Below are 17,287 nucleotides of genomic sequence, written 5' to 3' on the forward strand. Positions count from 1 at the left end.
TAAGGAATGTGAACAGCATACGGGGCTCACCTTGAATAACCCCAATGTGATTGGGGCGAAGTGATATTCCCGGATCACGGGGCACTTGTGGGATGGCTGGTTCGAATGGAAATAAAGAAGATATGTGTATGTTGTTGTCATTGGCACGTATCTTTGAGTATTCTGAAGATTACTAGCTAATAGTCTCATCATAACGAAACTAAATATTACTCCTTCAATTCATTGTCTTTTGATATTCTTAAATAATTTTTACTCCGATTATAATATCTTGAGTTCAGAAAATTTTATGTTTCACGAATCATAATTGCTATAGATGGAAAGTTGGTGAGCCTCAATGCGCAAACATTTAAGTATTTAGTAATTGAAATAGTACTACCTAGATTTTTGTATATTTTTATATATTTTCTTTAGTAGTCTATAATGATCAATATATATTTTGAGTTCGTTTCATGTATTTTGTAAATTTATCAACTTAGTAGTTTCCGTTTTCCAAATTTTAATGCATGTAAAATTGCAGTAGAGATCACCTACTAAATTTTGTGATCAATAATTACTTTAATTATTTAGCTGTAATTATTTTGTCATTCCCCCTTATCATTTCATTTTGCTCCCCATTACATCGAAGACCGATTAATAGAGTTTTCCGATAATACTATTTATGAGAGGGTCGACCTCTCTAAGTCTGTCCCCACCTTCACATATAATTAAGGTACAACACATTAATTAACTGGTTTAATGAAAAAAAAAAGAGTATTACTACTATCTAATTCAATTAAAAAGCGTATGATTTTATTCATTAGTAAAATAAGCGATATCATTATCACGCATCTTACATTTCTACACACAAAAATACACACAGTGTGCGTGTATACACATAAATCAAAGCTTATCTTTTTTGGTTCGCAATTCAAAACGGCTGTGCAACGTCATCAGTGTTCACACTTCCGGACACGACACCCCCATCTCTCTTGTTTCTTGGTTCCAACTTCCAATAAATATAAATATCCCTGGATAGTACCTCACACAGATCCCATTTTTCTCTCTTTCTCAAGAAACACTCACGACTTCCCAAATATGAGCAGCTCTACTGGAAGAACGACTCTTGATGTCGGAGCTGATGGAGTTGCCATCATCACCATCATCAACCCGCCCGTCAATTCTCTTTCATTTGATGGTACCATCGCTTTCACAATTTCGCCGATCATCCACAATTTTTATTTTATTCATGATTTTTCTTTTTCTACTTGATAGTGCTATCAATTTAGCTGATTATTGGGTTTTGATAGTTTTTCTGTAATTCACTTTGATTGATCTCTAGTTATGGGAGTTTGTTTTATTTTCCAAACTTTTGCCTAAATTTCCAATAATTTGTGAACAAATGTTTTGATTGCTACTTAGGAGGTTTGTTTTATGTTGCAAATTTTAGCTTTCACCTAAAGTTCTGATAATTTGTGAACATATGATTTGATGGCTACTTACGAGGGTTCCAGATATATATATATGTTGGCTGAAATTTTAGGAGATTTAATTGTATTAGCTTCTTTTTCTTGGTCTGGTTGATATGGCTTTCTTTGTAGTGTTATAATTGTCATTATCAGTTGTTGATGATATATATGTGTGTATCTTCTTTTTTTGGATAAATTTGAGAGAGGGGTTAAGTGCTGGGCTAGTTCTACCAGTTTCTTGAGTAAGGGCCTATGTAACAGTAGATATTGGGTAATATATTGACTTAGCTTTCTATTTCGAGCAAGGATCTGCAGGAAAGGGAAATGCATCTATGGTTAAACTAGAGATGAAAATGTGTAGTGCATGATAAATATGTTAAACTACAATTATCTCTATGCACATATTCTCCTCCGCTTTATTCTTCAGGCCATGGATCAATTGATAAGAGTTTTGATATATTATCTTTCAAGCTTCAAGATTGCGACACATCATGCGTTTGTTTTGTGTGGGAAGTTTTTTAAGTAAATCGTGGACTTACTCAAAAAAGTAGCTGTGTAGAATACCAATACATTCATGTAACTTTAGGGATAGTGAAAATGTGCTTAGTTTAGTGTTGCTAGGACCTGATGATGATTGTTCGGTTCTTACCCTGACATCTTGTGTCCCAATTCATCAAACTTGATAGAGTAGACTAGGACCAGAATTGATTCATTCGAAATCTTTGCTTAGAGCCATAGGGCTGAATGAAATTCTTTTCAGCCCATTGATTAATTCTTCTTCTCCTCTCTATTCTGCATGTAGTGTTGTACAGTTTAAAAGACAGCTGCGAGCAGGCGCTGAGCAGACAGGATGTGAAGGCAGTTGTTATCACCGGTATGTAAATGTCATTTATTCCTACTCTTCATGTTGAACACCAAGGATAGCTGTTGTATCAAGTGGTTCTTTTCATGTTCTGAGCAGGTGCAAAAGGGAAGTTTTCAGGTGGTTTTGATATCAGCGCGTTTACGAAAATTCAGAACAAAAGCAGTAAGTGTGGTTGTTTATATTCGCATTCGACAAGTTGATTAAGTATCTCATCTGTGCTTGTTTGCTTTCTAATCACAGTTCAACCTCCAAAACCTGGTTTTGTATCACTGGAGATTCTCAGTGATGTTGTTGCAGGTATATTAAGAAATCCTCCTTTATTGTCTTGAATACTCTTTCAACATATAGGAATAATTTGTTCTTCTGTTTATGCGGTGAACTTATCACTGGTTTAACAATTTTGCATCAGCTGCAAGGAAACCATTTGTGGCTGCTGTTGATGGTCTTGCATTGGGTGGGGGATTGGAAGTTGCAATGGTAAGTTCTGCACCTAAATTCAGTGTTTTCAGGTCCATATGGAAATTTCAAAATTGTTATATGATCTGTTGTTGCTTTTCTACAGGCCTGTCATGCACGTATATCTACCCCTACTGCTCAGTTAGGATTGCCCGAGCTGCAGCTTGGAATAATTCCTGGATTTGGAGGTAAGGAAATAGTTCTTTTCACTGGAAAATAGCATACTTGTTGATTTTCGGCGATTGGCTATCTCATCAAGTGATCAAGCTGCGTTTAACCGTTCTCTGTCGTTTTATAACGTTCCAGTGGTAATATAAAGTGCTCTGTGAGTCTGTTCAGAATCAAAAAGATATTTACAAAGTGTTATGTATTTCAGGCACTCAGGCCCTTCCACGCCTTGTAGGCATAGCTAAGGCTCTTGAAATGATGCTGGTAAGCTTTAAAACTTGCTAATATATGTGTTATTAATTATTATTTCCAATTTGTTAACGTTGGTTGAGTTTTTTGGCTTCAAGTCTATTTTCAGTCAGTTTATCTGTTTTTCTCTCTACCGTAGACTTCAAAGCCTGTAAAAGGGGAGGAGGCCTTGAATGTGGGACTTGTGGATGCTATTGTTCCACCGAATGAGTTGCTGAATACCGCTCGTCGCTGGGCTCTTGATATTTTGGAGCTTAAAAAACCATGGGTTATCAGTTATTACAAGACTGATAAGTTGGAACCTCTAGGTGAAGCAAGGGAAATACTGAAGTTTGCACGAGCTCAGACTCGTAAACGGGCTCCAAACCTCATGCATCCATTGGTTTGCATTGATGTTATCGAGGAGGGTGTAGTTTCTGGTGCTCGTGCTGGACTTTGGAAGGTCCATTTCTACTCCGATTGTAAATTCCTTGAATATTAATTACCAAAATCTCTTTACACATAAGAAATGCTTTGTTATTTTTTTATTAATCCAGGAAGCTGAGGCATTCCAATCTCTCCTGGAGTCGGATACTTGCAAGAGCTTGGTGCATTTTTTCTTTGCCCAGCGGGGTACCACAAAGGTCAAAATTTAATCCTTTAGTAATCAATTACGATTTCATTAAATAATCAAACTGTAACATATCAACTTGAAAAAGTGTCACTCAAGTTCTAATGATTTTTCATGTGAATACAGACGTTTCACTTTTCTTTTCTTGATGCTAACAGGTTCCTGGAGTCTCGGATCGGGGGTTGAAACCAAGGAGTGTAAAGAAGGTCGCTATACTTGGTGGAGGGCTAATGGGCTCCGGAATAGCGACGGCTCTGATTCTCGCTAATTACCAAGTTATCCTGAAAGAAATCAATGATAAGTTCTTACAAGCTGGAATTGATCGAGTGAAAGGTGAGACTTATCCGGTCTCTTTTGTTTCATTATCAACTCTATTGAGATAAATGTACATCTATTTTGACTCGTATCTATTTCTATCAGCAAACCTGAAAAGTCGTGTAAAGAAAGGGCAAATGAGTCCAGAGAAGTTTGAAAAAACTATTGCTTTGCTCAAAGGCTCCCTCGATTATGAAAGCTTTAGAGACGTAGACATGGTGATTGAGGTATTGTAAAAAAAATTATCACCTTGTTTTTTGCTCTGACTCATGCTGTCCTTTGGCCAACTTTTTTGAAGTAATTTGTTTCCCTAACATGTAACAGGCTGTCATTGAGAATGTATCCTTGAAGCAGCAAATTTTCTCTGACCTTGAGAAATTCTGTCCTCCACACTGCATTCTTGCTAGCAACACTTCTACCATCGACCTGAATTTAATTGGGGAGAAGACTAGGTCTCATGATCGCATTATCGGAGCTCATTTTTTCAGGTAAAAATGATGCAGTTGCTGAATTACACCGTCTGCGTATAACGGCAGATAAAAACACGGTTTTGTATTTACTGCAGCCCTGCCCATGTCATGCCACTTTTAGAAATCGTCCGCACACCAAAGACATCTCCTCAAGTTATTGTTGACTTGCTCGATGTTGGGAAGAAGATTAGGAAGACGCCTGTTGTGGTTGGAAATTGCACAGGCTTTGCTGTCAACCGAATGTTCTTCCCCTACACTCAAGCCGCTCTTCTACTTGTTGAACGTGGTACAGATATCTATAAGATCGATAAGGCAATCACCAAATTTGGCATGCCGATGGGCCCATTCAGGTAGTTTGTAGCTCTTTTTCACCTGAGCACTTATATCCGCCTTTTGATATAGCGTAACACTATCAAGATTTTGACATCGTTGTGTTATGCTTGTAGGCTGTGTGATCTTGTTGGTTTTGGAGTGGCGATTGCCACCGGGGGACAATTTGTCTTGAACTTTCCAGAAAGAACTTACAAGTCTATGCTGATACCGCTCATGCAAGAGGATAAGAGAGCAGGTAAATCTTCGTATCAACCTAAAAAAATACTCCATCTTGGCTATACTGAAACATAAATACCTTTAACTTGGCAATGTACCGTCTCTAGGTGAAACTACTCGTCGAGGTTTCTACGTTTATGATGACAAGCGCAGGGCCAACCCCGACCCTGAAATCAAGAAGTACATTGAGAAAGCCAGGGAGATGTCTGGTGCTGCCATCGACCCTAAGGTTACGGTCTCATCTTTTTCTGGGACTCTTGGTCGTAAATCTCGTAATGCATCCCTTTTATTAACTTGTGATGTTGAAATCATGTCCAGTTAACAAAATTGTCGGATAAGGATATCGTGGAAATGATATTCTTCCCCGTGGTGAACGAGGCGTGTCGTGTACTGGACGAAGGTATTGCTGTCAAAGCAGCTGACCTTGATGTTTCTGCTGTCATGGGCATGGGCTTCCCCCCATACAGGTATGCTTAAGCAGTCGATGATGGGAAGAACCCAGTTGTACATTTCATTTTACATAATGATTTCGCGTCTTGAACAGGGGAGGTCTCATATTCTGGGCTGATTCTCTTGGATCCAAATATATCTGCTCTCGGCTGGAGGAATGGTCGAACTCGTACGGAGGATTTTTCAAGCCTTGCTCTTACTTAGCCGAACGAGCTGCAAAGGGTGCACCTCTGGTGAGAACCAGGAACTCGATTTTCTCTATGTTGTCGACTTGTGATAAGTTTATATCTGGTTTCTTGTTACCAAACTGGCTATTGGCGTCGCCTGTGGTGACACACGTGTTTTCTGTTATGTAGAGTCAAATGTCGAGTCCGGTAAAGTCACGCTTGTGAGGTTGCTGTGCGGTTTGCTGGCTATTTGCATCCCCAGGTTCGTTGTTTGATGTTCGTTTCTTGGTTGCATGAAGGGAGAAAAATAATGGAGAGGTGAAGTAGAATAAGGAAGTGTAATTGCAAGAATTGAAAGATGAAGTATAAAACTTTTATTACAAGTGAACTTGTTTGGTTAAATCGTATTTTACTTCATATTTTTGCACTTATTGAGTTATGCAAAGGTTTGAGCAGTTGAATATTCTTCTTGGATTCGATCGTAGTATGTGATAAAACTACATTCACTCATGTTACATTATAAAACTAAGTAATAGAGTACTAAAAATGAGACTTCTATTCCACTTAATTTTTTCCAATTAAATTTTCTTCAAAAAAAGAGTAATAAATCAGGGACCGCTAGTAATACGGAGTATTATTCGTACGTACTAGTTGGAAAGAATGACTGAGTTTTGGAGTAGTATTTATTTAGATGGTCCCCTTTTACAATTAAGACAGTTTTGATTCTTATTGAAGCGAAAAGGGCTGAAATAGGATAACATTAATTATATCTGTAGCAGAAAGAGACCAACTTTCTTCACCTTCAAATAATCAGTTGATTTAGATTGAATTGGATGCCCTCTGTCTCACACACATATACAACTATTATTAGCAGTTTACAAATTAGAAGATCACAGCTTCTTTTGAAACCAAATATAAAAACTCTCTATATGTACAATTATGACAAATATTTAATAAAAATAGCGAGTAAAATCACGATTTATTACTGTTTAATGCTCATCTCGAAAAAAAAAATACATAGTCTACTTTCTAAACAAACTATATGTTGACCATAAATTTGTGATATAGATGAGATGCAAGCTTAATCACCAATTACAAATCACAAAGTCTACATCTTCAATTTCCCTATTTTTTCCTCTAGAAAGTCTTAATCAATATTATTCCAATTCTAGTATGAGAGGCATTCTTGTGGATGGAGATGCTTTAATAATGAAAAGGACTAAATCAAATAACCGAAAGAAAACAACTGGAGTTTGGTTGTCATATTCATATTCCTTCGTAATTACGAAATTAGTAATTATATTTGTCTCAGTTTTATGACACTTGAGTCATTTTTTAGTTATGAAATTTAAGAAATTATCATTTAGTTAAAATATAAAAGAAAATAAAGTAGGAGAAAGAACAAAGAATGAAATAGGAGAGCAACAAAGTAAGTAAATTTGAATATGTTATTTTTGCTATAAATGAAAATTATTCAAATAACATGAGATTAAATAAGTACTCCTAGTATTTTGTATAGCCTAAATTGACAAAAAAAAATTACAAAAGAAGGTTGACCGAATTCTGATCAATACTGCAACTTTCAATATCGGTCAATTATATTATAAATTTAATATGAGTCGAGATTCCTATGCAGATGGATTAAAATGAAAAAATGTTAGTAACTCTTATTCACCAACGAAAGGAATAAAAAAAAACAAAATATTCAACTGCGTAAACCAAGTCATATAAAACAACTAACCAATCATATTTTTAATTTTTCAGTATGCACCGTCACATTAAAAAGTTTAGACAATTTTTGGTTATTAAATATGAGAAAATATCAAAATTTTATAAATGGGAGTAATTTTCTAAAATACAAGATTGACAATTTACCATTATGTATATTTAGGGTAGTAAATATTAAATGGTGGTGTAGTCTGGTTTGCACGTGCTCATGGGGACTCACATCTGCCCATTCGCCATTAACCACTTTGCTTCAACTCCATTCTTCGCATTAAAATCACATATCCCTTTGCCATTGCCACCTCTCTCTCTTTCTCTCTCATCTCTTCCCCCATTTTCTTGCACGGCACCAGTAGCAGCAGCACCTCCACTCTTTTTACAGAACTAACAGAAAAATCAAAGATCCCACAAATCAAGATTCAATTTTTACCTCAAATTCCCGATCCAAAACGCAATCAGAGAAACGGATGGAAGCGGTGCATGAAGACGGCGGAGAAGGCGGCATGCAGTGCGCCAGACACCCCTTCCGCCACAGCAGCCCCTCCGGCGGCATCTGCGCCTCCTGCCTCCAAGAAAAGCTCGGAAAACTCGTCTCCTCCTCCTACGCCGTCGCCGTCTTCCCCTCCTCCTCCGCCTCCTCCTCCCCTTCTTCCAGATCTGCCGCCGCCGCCGCCGCAGACTCCTCCTCCGGTAGCAGTCGGAAGCTGCCCTTCGCCTCGAAGAAGAAGTGCAAGGAGGAGAGGAGCTCGGAGATGGTGTTTAAGCGGAGCAAGTCCACCGCCACTCCCAGGAGAGGAGGCCTCCATTTCTTCGACCAAGACTACAAGACTCCCACCAAGAGAAGGTTCTGGAAGTTTCTCCACTATTCCAAGCATCCCACTTCAAGAAAGGCCGACAAACATGTAAAAAATCTAAACTTCTCATCTCCCACCACCGAGGGAGAGAGAAAAAGAGATGAATTTGTAGCTGTGGACGATAATGAGACCACATTTGATAGAAAAGTTTCAAGATCCAGATCTGTGGGGTGTGGGAGTAGGAGCTTCTCTGGTGATTTCTTTGAGAGGATTTCCACAGGCTTTGGTGATTGTACCTTGCGAAGAGTTGAGTCTCAGAGAGAAGGGAAGCCGAAGATGAAGCAATCTGATTGCAGTAGGCAGAGGGCTAGATGTGGTGGGATCTTTGGGGGATTTGGGTTGACTTCATCTTCATCCTCTTCACATCTGATTGCAGCTTCAGACAGAGGTGGGAAATCAATGGTGGGACTGGGACATCTCTCTCATGGGAGGACCAAGAGTTGGGGTTGGGCTTTGGCAAGTCCAATGAGGGCATTTGGGAAGAGTTCTGCTGTGAAAAGGGGTGATGTTTCAGCCAAGAATGCAGCTCCTAACTTGGCTGCTATTCCCTCTCTCTTGGCTGTGGGTGGCTGAGGAGAGAGAGGGAGAGATGATTAAGTTTGATGAGTATGTTAGAAGATAGTATACCTTAAATTATTACTACTACATTCTTGGTTGATGCTTGGTTATTGCTCTGTTTTTCATCCATGGTTTTGAGATGTTTGGATGATTGTTGAATGCTTGGTTATTGCTATGTTTTCATATCATCCATGGTTTTGAGATGTTTGGATGATTGTTGGTTTGATTACTCTAGTGTTGTGTAGTTTATCTTGGTCATCTTTGTATGATGGTAACTTGGTAAGTGTAATGTGGTGGTCAAATATTGGGAATAAATATATACTCCTATATTTACCTTTTGTTTTCTTTTGTATGGTTTAATTATTTCATCTCTCCAAAACATGGTTCTCAGTCCAAAATGGTAAAAGAAATACACACACATCATTTTACTATGCTTTCTTGTGATTTGACATAGAATCAAAATTTTGGAGATTGCATTTGAATTTGTCTTTTTTGTTTTCTTTTTCCATCGCTTTTATCAGTTGTTGATTTTATCGGAAAGTTCAAAAGTTGAAAGCAAAATTCTTGAAAAGATGCAATTTCTTTTGGTTGATGAATACTCACTTTATTGCATGGTTTTATAGTTACTTTTCATGCAAAAGAGGCTTTTATGGGATTTGGTGCTTGATCCCCACTTTATGTCTCCATGAAGGAGTCTGTCTAGTTTGTTTGTAGATTTATTTTTAAAATAAAAAATAAAATCAAAATATCAATTTTGAGAACATATGTCACAAGATTATTTGAGGACCCACTATTGGTTGTGTGCAATGAATGATTGTGAGAAGAGAGGAGAAATAAGATGGAATACAAAATTTAGGTCACAAGATTTTGGTAGAAAAAGACACATTTCAAAGGCCTTAGTTAGATCCAATGAAATCTAAACTCCTAAGTAGCACACCTTCATTTCGTTAGACTTAGTATTTATGCATATTAATACAAAAATATTCATCATCTATTCGATGAAAAAAGTAATTTATGTTACTTTTGATTCGATTATCGTGAACTGGTCAAGTTGGTTTTCATACCTAAGAAGCTCGATTTGTAGACAATATCGATGTTGCACTTTTTTAAGGGAACATGTTTTTGTCAACAAATAATTAAAAGAAAAATATTAAGAGAATTTTGAATGATATGGAACTTTTGAGAGAACTTTTCTTACATTCAAAGGTATATCTATAAACCTTATCTTATTATTGGTCTTAGCTGATAATCATAGCACTATTCTCATCAAATAATTGGCAATAATTTCAACAATGCAATTAAGCTCAAATTGACAAGAAAACATTGTTGCTAGGGATTTGGAATCGCTCTTCTTATCCTATATATCCCATCCATCCTATCCAATTATTAACCATTTTATCAAGACAAGAAACATGGTTAGTGCTCCCTCTAATTGCCACAACATTGATAAGATATATGTACAGTCCTCAAATAGTCAAATAATTAATATGGTAGAACATCATCACACCATTCAATAAACTAAAAAATTACATATTCATGAACACCCTAATATTTTGTGGGAAGATTACAAATGCTAACCACCAAAAAAAATATTGTGTTGGGGAAAATTGACTATGGTGGAGCATATGATTATAACGTAACATGAGATTCAAAAGGGACATATAGAACCCACAATAGTTGGATATGGGGAACTTGTGAGATATTTCAAAGTTTTGGGAGGTCCTTGAATTTTTGGGTAATTTTTTATTGTGACACAATTTAATTTGCTTGCATAATTGTATTATATAGGATCTTAAGCATGACGTGTAGGATAAGGTGAATAGTAAAACATTAAATAATATCAAGACAATTGGTTTATGGAGGATCACATAGGATGTGTGTGAGTTGTACTTTAAAAACTAGGATGGGGGAATATAGTAACTATTTTTTATTAATTAAATCAATACTCCATTTCGTTAGTTGAGCTCAATTTATTTACTCTTCATACGCAATTTTCTTGGACTAATGCATGCCAACATAGACAAATTTACTTCCTTAGCATTTAATTATTAATTCATTGCCGTAACATGTAAAATGGCCAACATGAAAAGTATAGTACTACCACTTTTAATCGTACATATCATTGATAAAAACTTGCTAAAACAAATTCAATTCAAGCAAAAAAAAATTCAAAAAAAAGCAAGAAGCATAACTGATAAATGAAAGCATTTATGCAAAAGGGTCACGTGGTAGGGGTAGATGATCTTCATCTCCTGTCATATCAATATATTATTGTAACCTGTCACTTCAATTCAGATATTGCATCCTATTTAATTTTTCATGTTTCTATAGAATATTATTATTAATAATAAATAGTACAAATAAAAAAAGACGGCCTTTGTTTTGATCTTTATTTGATTTGGGTTTTGGCCTATATAGATGATATCCACTGAAGGCCCAATTGCGTTGAAACGGAAGAATTTCATACTAAAAGATTTGAAGTTTGCATACACAATGATCACAATTGCAAGTGAGATACAGGGAAAATGCTGTCCATCTGGAGCTATTCAACATCAAACATTCAAACCTGAAGAACCCTCAACGATTCGAAGCAAGAAAACGAGGGCGAGTTTGTGCTTTTCTTCAGAACATCAGCCGGAAACTAGAGATGAAAACTTCAATCCCTGTGTTGTCTAAAAACTTGGCCACACGCTCTGCTTTGGCTCCGGATTTGTGATCATAGGAGTTAGTGCTTGCGCGTGCAATCTGAAAATCCAAGCAACATTTCTTACACTCATTGATCATGCACAGCATTTCCAGAAGCAGAAAATCATGGTGCATTAGTGCAAGTCAACTTTTTCTTATGTTGAGCAAAGAGTGAAGGTGCTTAATTATAAGTGGTAGGAAACACAAATGGAAACTAGAGATGGCTACAATGGAAAAGATCAGCAATGGCAAGACCTGAACTATGTTATGATTAAAGAAATATACGAGCTTCTATATATATAGTCTAATGAAGATTATAACAAGGAAACAACAATCACAGAATAAATATGATGCAATATACTTCACCAGCCCCTTCAGAAATATCTTGTTTCATTGATCGATTCAAGAAATATGCATTTTCAACAAGGCAAAGATGTGATTGCAAAAAGCAACAAACTAAATTCATAATGGAATATGTATCATGCATTACTTGTGGCAGCAATTACTTCTATACTAGTAGTAGTTTAATAAAACAACATGTTTTAGTCTTACAAAACAAGTCTCGGTCAAAAAGTCACATTCCGGACAAAACACCCGACCGGGTGATTCCCATGGCTCATTTCACCCGCCCGGGTGAAGTTTCTGGACAAAAATTGATCTCTCGGCAAAAACGCCCGACCGGGTGTTTTCGGGTTGGCAAAACACTTGCCTGCGTGTTTCTTTCTGCATTGCGCGACTTTCTTAAAACGATCATAACTCTCTCATCCGGGCTCCGATTGAGATGTGTAAGGTACTCACGCGAAGCTCTTTTGGCGATGAAGACAATGATGGTCTTAGAAGAGCATTTGGACACCATCTTGATAGGTATATTGATGTTTGAAGTAGACCCCAGCTCCGGTATGGTTCATTGGATGCCTTCGTTCCTTCTATTGGTTTGGCACTTCCCGGATTCACATCACACAAAGTTACCAACAGTGCGGAGGTTGTGCTCAACGATCCAATCCCTGATTGATTGAAGCTGCCCCTTTTCTTCGCCCATTTTCGCCTTTTATTTCTCACCAACTACAATTTGAGTTCGTCGAGATTAAGGTTTGAACAACAATTCCAAGAAAACGAAGACAGAGACTCCTTCGCCGTGGTGTGTCCACGTTCAAAGTAGGTTCTTGTTTTACTTTACAAAAGGAAAAGGCCAAAAAGAGCGTTATTGGGCCCAACTATAAGAAGTATATATGGGCCTTCTTGTCATCTACATTCGGCCCAATAGACTATTGCCATTTGCTCTATAAAACTTGATTTGTAAGTTTTTAGTGAAATTTTTGCTTTACTTTTTTTCCAAGTCCACCACTAATTTAGTAGTCAAGTTATGCCACAAATTCCATTCTGATTAAGATTTAAGATCAACCCATTCATAAAATTTGATATATTTTGTCATTGCCTATAAATACAAGGATATGTAAATGAGCAAAATAGCAAGTGCCGCTTTCGTAGACAGCAATTTATTATTATAGCTTTCACGTCAGCCAACCGCTCAATCCACTTCGCATTCACACTAGCTACCACCCATCTACAATGATAGAAGACCGCCGCGGTGGCCCTCCCCATGCCGCCGTCCTCGCAGCCGTGGTGCTGGTGGTGATGCTGCTGCCGACACTCATCGGGGATCAATGCGACGCCCTGCTTTCCACCGTAGCCGAGCTGCTCAACCCTTTGGGCCTCCTCCTCCTCCCCATAACCCTCATCCTCGCCATCCACTTCCTCTCCTCCGCTGCCGGATCATCTGTCGCCGGAATATTCTCCACCGCCAATCCCAGCTACATACACACCGCTGGCGGTGGCGCCGGCTCTACCACCGGGATCGTTGTGTTCCTTCTACTGCTGCTGATGCTTCTCTGCACTAGAGTGTCCATCTTTAGCGGCAGCAACGATGATGATTAATACTACGGCCAGTTTGATAGGATAGGTAACTCATCTAGAGTTATGTGATCTTCATATCATATTTTATATATTTATCTTTTCTACTAAATTCTGCCCTACTATAATTTATCTCCATTTGCATATATGTTATCTCCATTTGCAATTGGTAGGTGAGATTTGAAATAATAAAGACTTACTCCAATATATCACTCTGTATTTGTAATAGTGAGTCCAATATTGTTACAGGGTTAACATATTTGAAGGGCTTATAATTGAATCCAGCTGATGTTCAACTTAATTACAAGTTAGTTCAAGTTTTATAGAGCTTTGATAGTTAAATAGTACTAAATTATTTCAAAAATATATAAATGCAGTAGTGAAGTCGGTCACTGCAATTGGCCACATTCCTTATTGAGAGTTCTAAAATTTCAAGGAGATTATCTTTTACTACTTATTATTTTTTGTTTTAATATTTTGAATGTATGGTGCGGTTTCTTTAAATTGTTCAAGTAAATAATAGTACATGCAAACGCATTAAATAAGTGTTAGGACGAACTTAATGAGCCTCAGCTAGTTTATGGTTCTTGTCACATATTGATGTTGTGCACGTTGTTTGATTATAACATGATACCAAAATTTATTATGTACATCCACCAATTTTTTAGGGCGTATTTGTTGAATTAAATCGAGTACTCCAAAATTGTCATTTTTATTATACTACTGTTTCAAAATTTTATTATTGTTGGAGGGTACATGCATGTAAGCATGTTGCACATATGGGTTCCACTTATTTTATAAATACTCTACACTGATTATTGTAGAACTCATATCTTTTGAGAAAAGAAAAAAAAAACATTTTAAAGTTAGATATATGCTGCTTAGTTTTTAACTTTCAATCAAAAGTCAAAACTAATACAGTAAGTAGTGGAGTACTCTATATTAGTACTTTATAAAAGCGAAAATGTTAGAACATCGCATTTAATAGCGTTTATTAAACTACGTATGGTTGAACTACTTTCAATATACATTGGTGCAGTGTGTTCACTTTCACAAGTTATAGTATTATTATATTCTAACCAAGAAATGCAAAATTAATTCATACAACATGCAGCAATTACTAACGATTTGACACAAACCAAGAACATAAAGATTGATAAGATTGCCAACAACAAGATCCTCTGGCCACAGCAGCAATAAAGAATAGTAACTCTATAGCTTCAAAGATTCAGACAACTTCAAATGTATAAGTGTACATTGCAACTTGCAAGAGTGGTAACTCAAAATACAACAAGATTGAGAAGAACACATGGGCTAAACTTCCAGCTTCAAGAACCCACAGAAAACTCACATCTTCTTATAAGTCTGCAAACATCTCCAAGAATACAAATTTAAGAAGACTGAGATGTGATACGATCTCGTATTCTCTCCCATGTACTAAAAACGCACACGAACCTAGCAATCATAAAATCTCGTATTCTCTCCCATATGCAAGCTAATGGCGACCAGTAAAGCGACCCAAAACGACCACTTACCCGTGCATTCCAGCAAAGACACAGCCACATGTTGCAGACCAAATGTTTATCACCACCAAAACTACAAACATGAAAACAAAGGAAACACTACCACAACACAATGGCAAATCAAAACAAAGATTTTAACATTTATATCAGACAACAATAAATGATCTCTATCTATTTACATGGAAATTCATAGAACTTGAGCAAACTATGCTCAAATGGTTATGGAGTTATACTATTTCACAGTAGAAATCCCAAATTAACATCTACTAATTACCAAACCAATGAAAATCGAAGAAGCCCAGCAAAATCTCATGAGCTAAAAGTGTCATCATCACTCACAACTAATGATTCTGATCCATCATATATACATCCTCTTTCCACTTGAGAAGTCAATAAGATCACACCTTCGCTGCTTTGAATGCAGGGTGAAGCAATCCGAGCTCATCTCTCATTGCAATAGGATTGCTCGTCTCATTCCGTATCCTCCTCACTCTCCTACTGCCAAGAGAGTTATGAGTGAATCCATACATCTGCAGAATCTGGTTATCTCCAAAGTTGAATGCTCGGTCCATCTGTTTCAAGCAACGCTCAACGGGATAATCCCCAAACTTCCCACAAGGCTTGCAGCCCACAAAATGCGTGACTAAAGGCCACCTGTGATCACCATAACCAGGGTGGTGACTCTCGATCATGTCCTCGTACTTATCCACCAAAATCCCCCAATAACCGTGCAAATAATACGCACTCTCAAGATAAACCTTGTCAGCCCACTTTTCCTTCTGCGTGGCCAGAATATACACCATTGCAGACTGATCATCGGCCTCAAACACCGGCCTGCCCTTGAGTTCCCTCGTCAAGACCTTCCCCGCCTCCTCCCTGACCTTCCCCTTCGGCCCCATGGGTGCCCACGTGTCAAGAAGGTCCAAAGACCACTGGCAATTCCTCAGCAAGAAGCTGCCAGTGTTCAACCCAATCCAGTTCTTATCACCATAGATCATATGATCCCACCCATGCAGCACGAAATTCACGTCCTTGTACCTCTCCCACGGAAGCTCAAACGCCATATCCGTAAACATGGCGTCGCTATCCATCCACCACAGAAACTCCACCTCAGGGTAAGACAGCATGAGCTTCCTAATCAATGGCAGCTTAGCCCAAAATCCAGACATTTCAGCATCCAGCAATGCCATATTGTAGAAAATCTCAATCGCATGAAGCCTGCAGTAATCAATCTTGTTCTTGATCGACTTCAACAGGTAATGATCCCCCACCGGATTCTCACACGGCTTCGGAGACGACCCCGTCACCAGCAGAACCCTAGGCTTATGCTCACGTAAAAAATTGGGGAATTTAGGGTGCCTCTGCAGCCACTCGGCCCGCTGCTCGTCCCAATCCGATATTTTCGGGCCGAGGCTATACGGCTGCGAAGGATCACGATTGAATTCCTCAGCGCCATCATCCTCATCCCTAAAAATCTTAGTAATGTCAAAAGCAGCATAATTGTTGCTCCCAGCTCCGGCATTCTCGGCAGATTTCAGGCCCCCCTGAGCCGAGATTGAAGCCTCTTCGAGGACCCTCCGCGGCTCGGCCCGATTGCGGATGAAGGAGAGGGTTTCGCGGATGTCGTCGAGATCCTTCTCCGGCGTCCCGAACCTTCCGGCGCCAAGGTATCCGCGAAGCATTATGACGGTGAGGAAAAGGCAGAAGATTGTGAGCTTACCGTTGCGTACGAACCGCTGCAGCTGGCGGGCCCGGCGCGGGCCGAGAAGGCGGCCTATCATGGAGAATTCTGGGCGGCCTGAGCTGGAACGGGGAAAGGCCGAATTCAAGAAATTGTAATGTGGGTGTGGGAAAGGGGTTGGAATTGATGCTTTTGCTTCATCTGGGGGCGTGATTCGTGAAGAAATATTGATTAAAAATGGGATCTTGGATGAAATTTGAGATGGGTTTTACGAAACGGAGGAATAGTTTTGTGTCGGCCGGTTGAAAGCGGCAGAGTTGAATTGAGAGGATAAACGGAGAATTGGTTCTGAATTCACACAAATTGGAATGTTTGTCTTAAAAACTTTCTAAAAATTATGATATTGAATAAGTAGTATTTTACATGTATTAATACGGTTTTAAATTATTTTAATTAATTGCTTATGCATAATGAATCTTTAACTTTAAATAAATAATAGGAATAAAATATGAGGAGGACACGTATTAGCCCCTTAGAAAAGTCGGGTCGGGCCATTTTGACAGCCCGATTTGCAAAAAAGGTGTTGTACAATTTTAATGGGCTTTT

General features: G+C 38.2%; 4 protein-coding genes across 4 annotated transcripts; 3 read left to right on the forward strand and 1 right to left on the reverse strand.

Annotated features, from left to right (window-relative positions):
• Nucleotides 1–1,014: 1,014 nt before the first annotated feature.
• On the forward strand, nucleotides 1,015–6,146 carry LOC125203706 (glyoxysomal fatty acid beta-oxidation multifunctional protein MFP-a). The gene is made up of 18 exons (XM_048102116.1): nucleotides 1,015–1,174; nucleotides 2,248–2,319; nucleotides 2,407–2,472; nucleotides 2,551–2,607; nucleotides 2,720–2,787; nucleotides 2,873–2,954; nucleotides 3,143–3,198; nucleotides 3,323–3,625; nucleotides 3,720–3,806; nucleotides 3,952–4,126; nucleotides 4,214–4,335; nucleotides 4,433–4,596; nucleotides 4,674–4,928; nucleotides 5,025–5,146; nucleotides 5,235–5,356; nucleotides 5,446–5,594; nucleotides 5,672–5,810; nucleotides 5,934–6,146. The coding sequence occupies exons 1-18, from the start codon at nucleotides 1,075–1,077 to the stop codon at nucleotides 5,967–5,969; spliced, it is 2,175 nt and encodes a 724-aa protein (XP_047958073.1). The 5' UTR covers nucleotides 1,015–1,074; the 3' UTR covers nucleotides 5,970–6,146.
• An 82-nt stretch (nucleotides 6,147–6,228) lies between these two features.
• On the forward strand, nucleotides 6,229–9,219 carry LOC125203707. Its single transcript, XM_048102117.1, has one exon. The coding sequence runs from the start codon at nucleotides 7,937–7,939 to the stop codon at nucleotides 8,894–8,896; it is 960 nt and encodes a 319-aa protein (XP_047958074.1). The 5' UTR covers nucleotides 6,229–7,936; the 3' UTR covers nucleotides 8,897–9,219.
• A 3,916-nt stretch (nucleotides 9,220–13,135) lies between these two features.
• On the forward strand, nucleotides 13,136–13,501 carry LOC125206825. Its single transcript, XM_048106047.1, has one exon. The coding sequence runs from the start codon at nucleotides 13,136–13,138 to the stop codon at nucleotides 13,499–13,501; it is 366 nt and encodes a 121-aa protein (XP_047962004.1).
• Nucleotides 13,502–15,118: 1,617 nt separating this feature from the next.
• On the reverse strand, nucleotides 15,119–17,039 carry LOC125203432 (xyloglucan 6-xylosyltransferase 2-like). Its single transcript, XM_048101771.1, has one exon. It carries the CDS (start codon nucleotides 16,779–16,781, stop codon nucleotides 15,399–15,401), a length of 1,383 nt encoding a protein of 460 aa, XP_047957728.1. The 5' UTR covers nucleotides 16,782–17,039; the 3' UTR covers nucleotides 15,119–15,398.
• Nucleotides 17,040–17,287: the final 248 nt, after the last annotated feature.

This window comes from Salvia hispanica, chromosome 2, assembly GCF_023119035.1.
Source record: "Salvia hispanica cultivar TCC Black 2014 chromosome 2, UniMelb_Shisp_WGS_1.0, whole genome shotgun sequence".
Classification (NCBI taxonomy): domain Eukaryota; kingdom Viridiplantae; phylum Streptophyta; class Magnoliopsida; order Lamiales; family Lamiaceae; genus Salvia; species Salvia hispanica.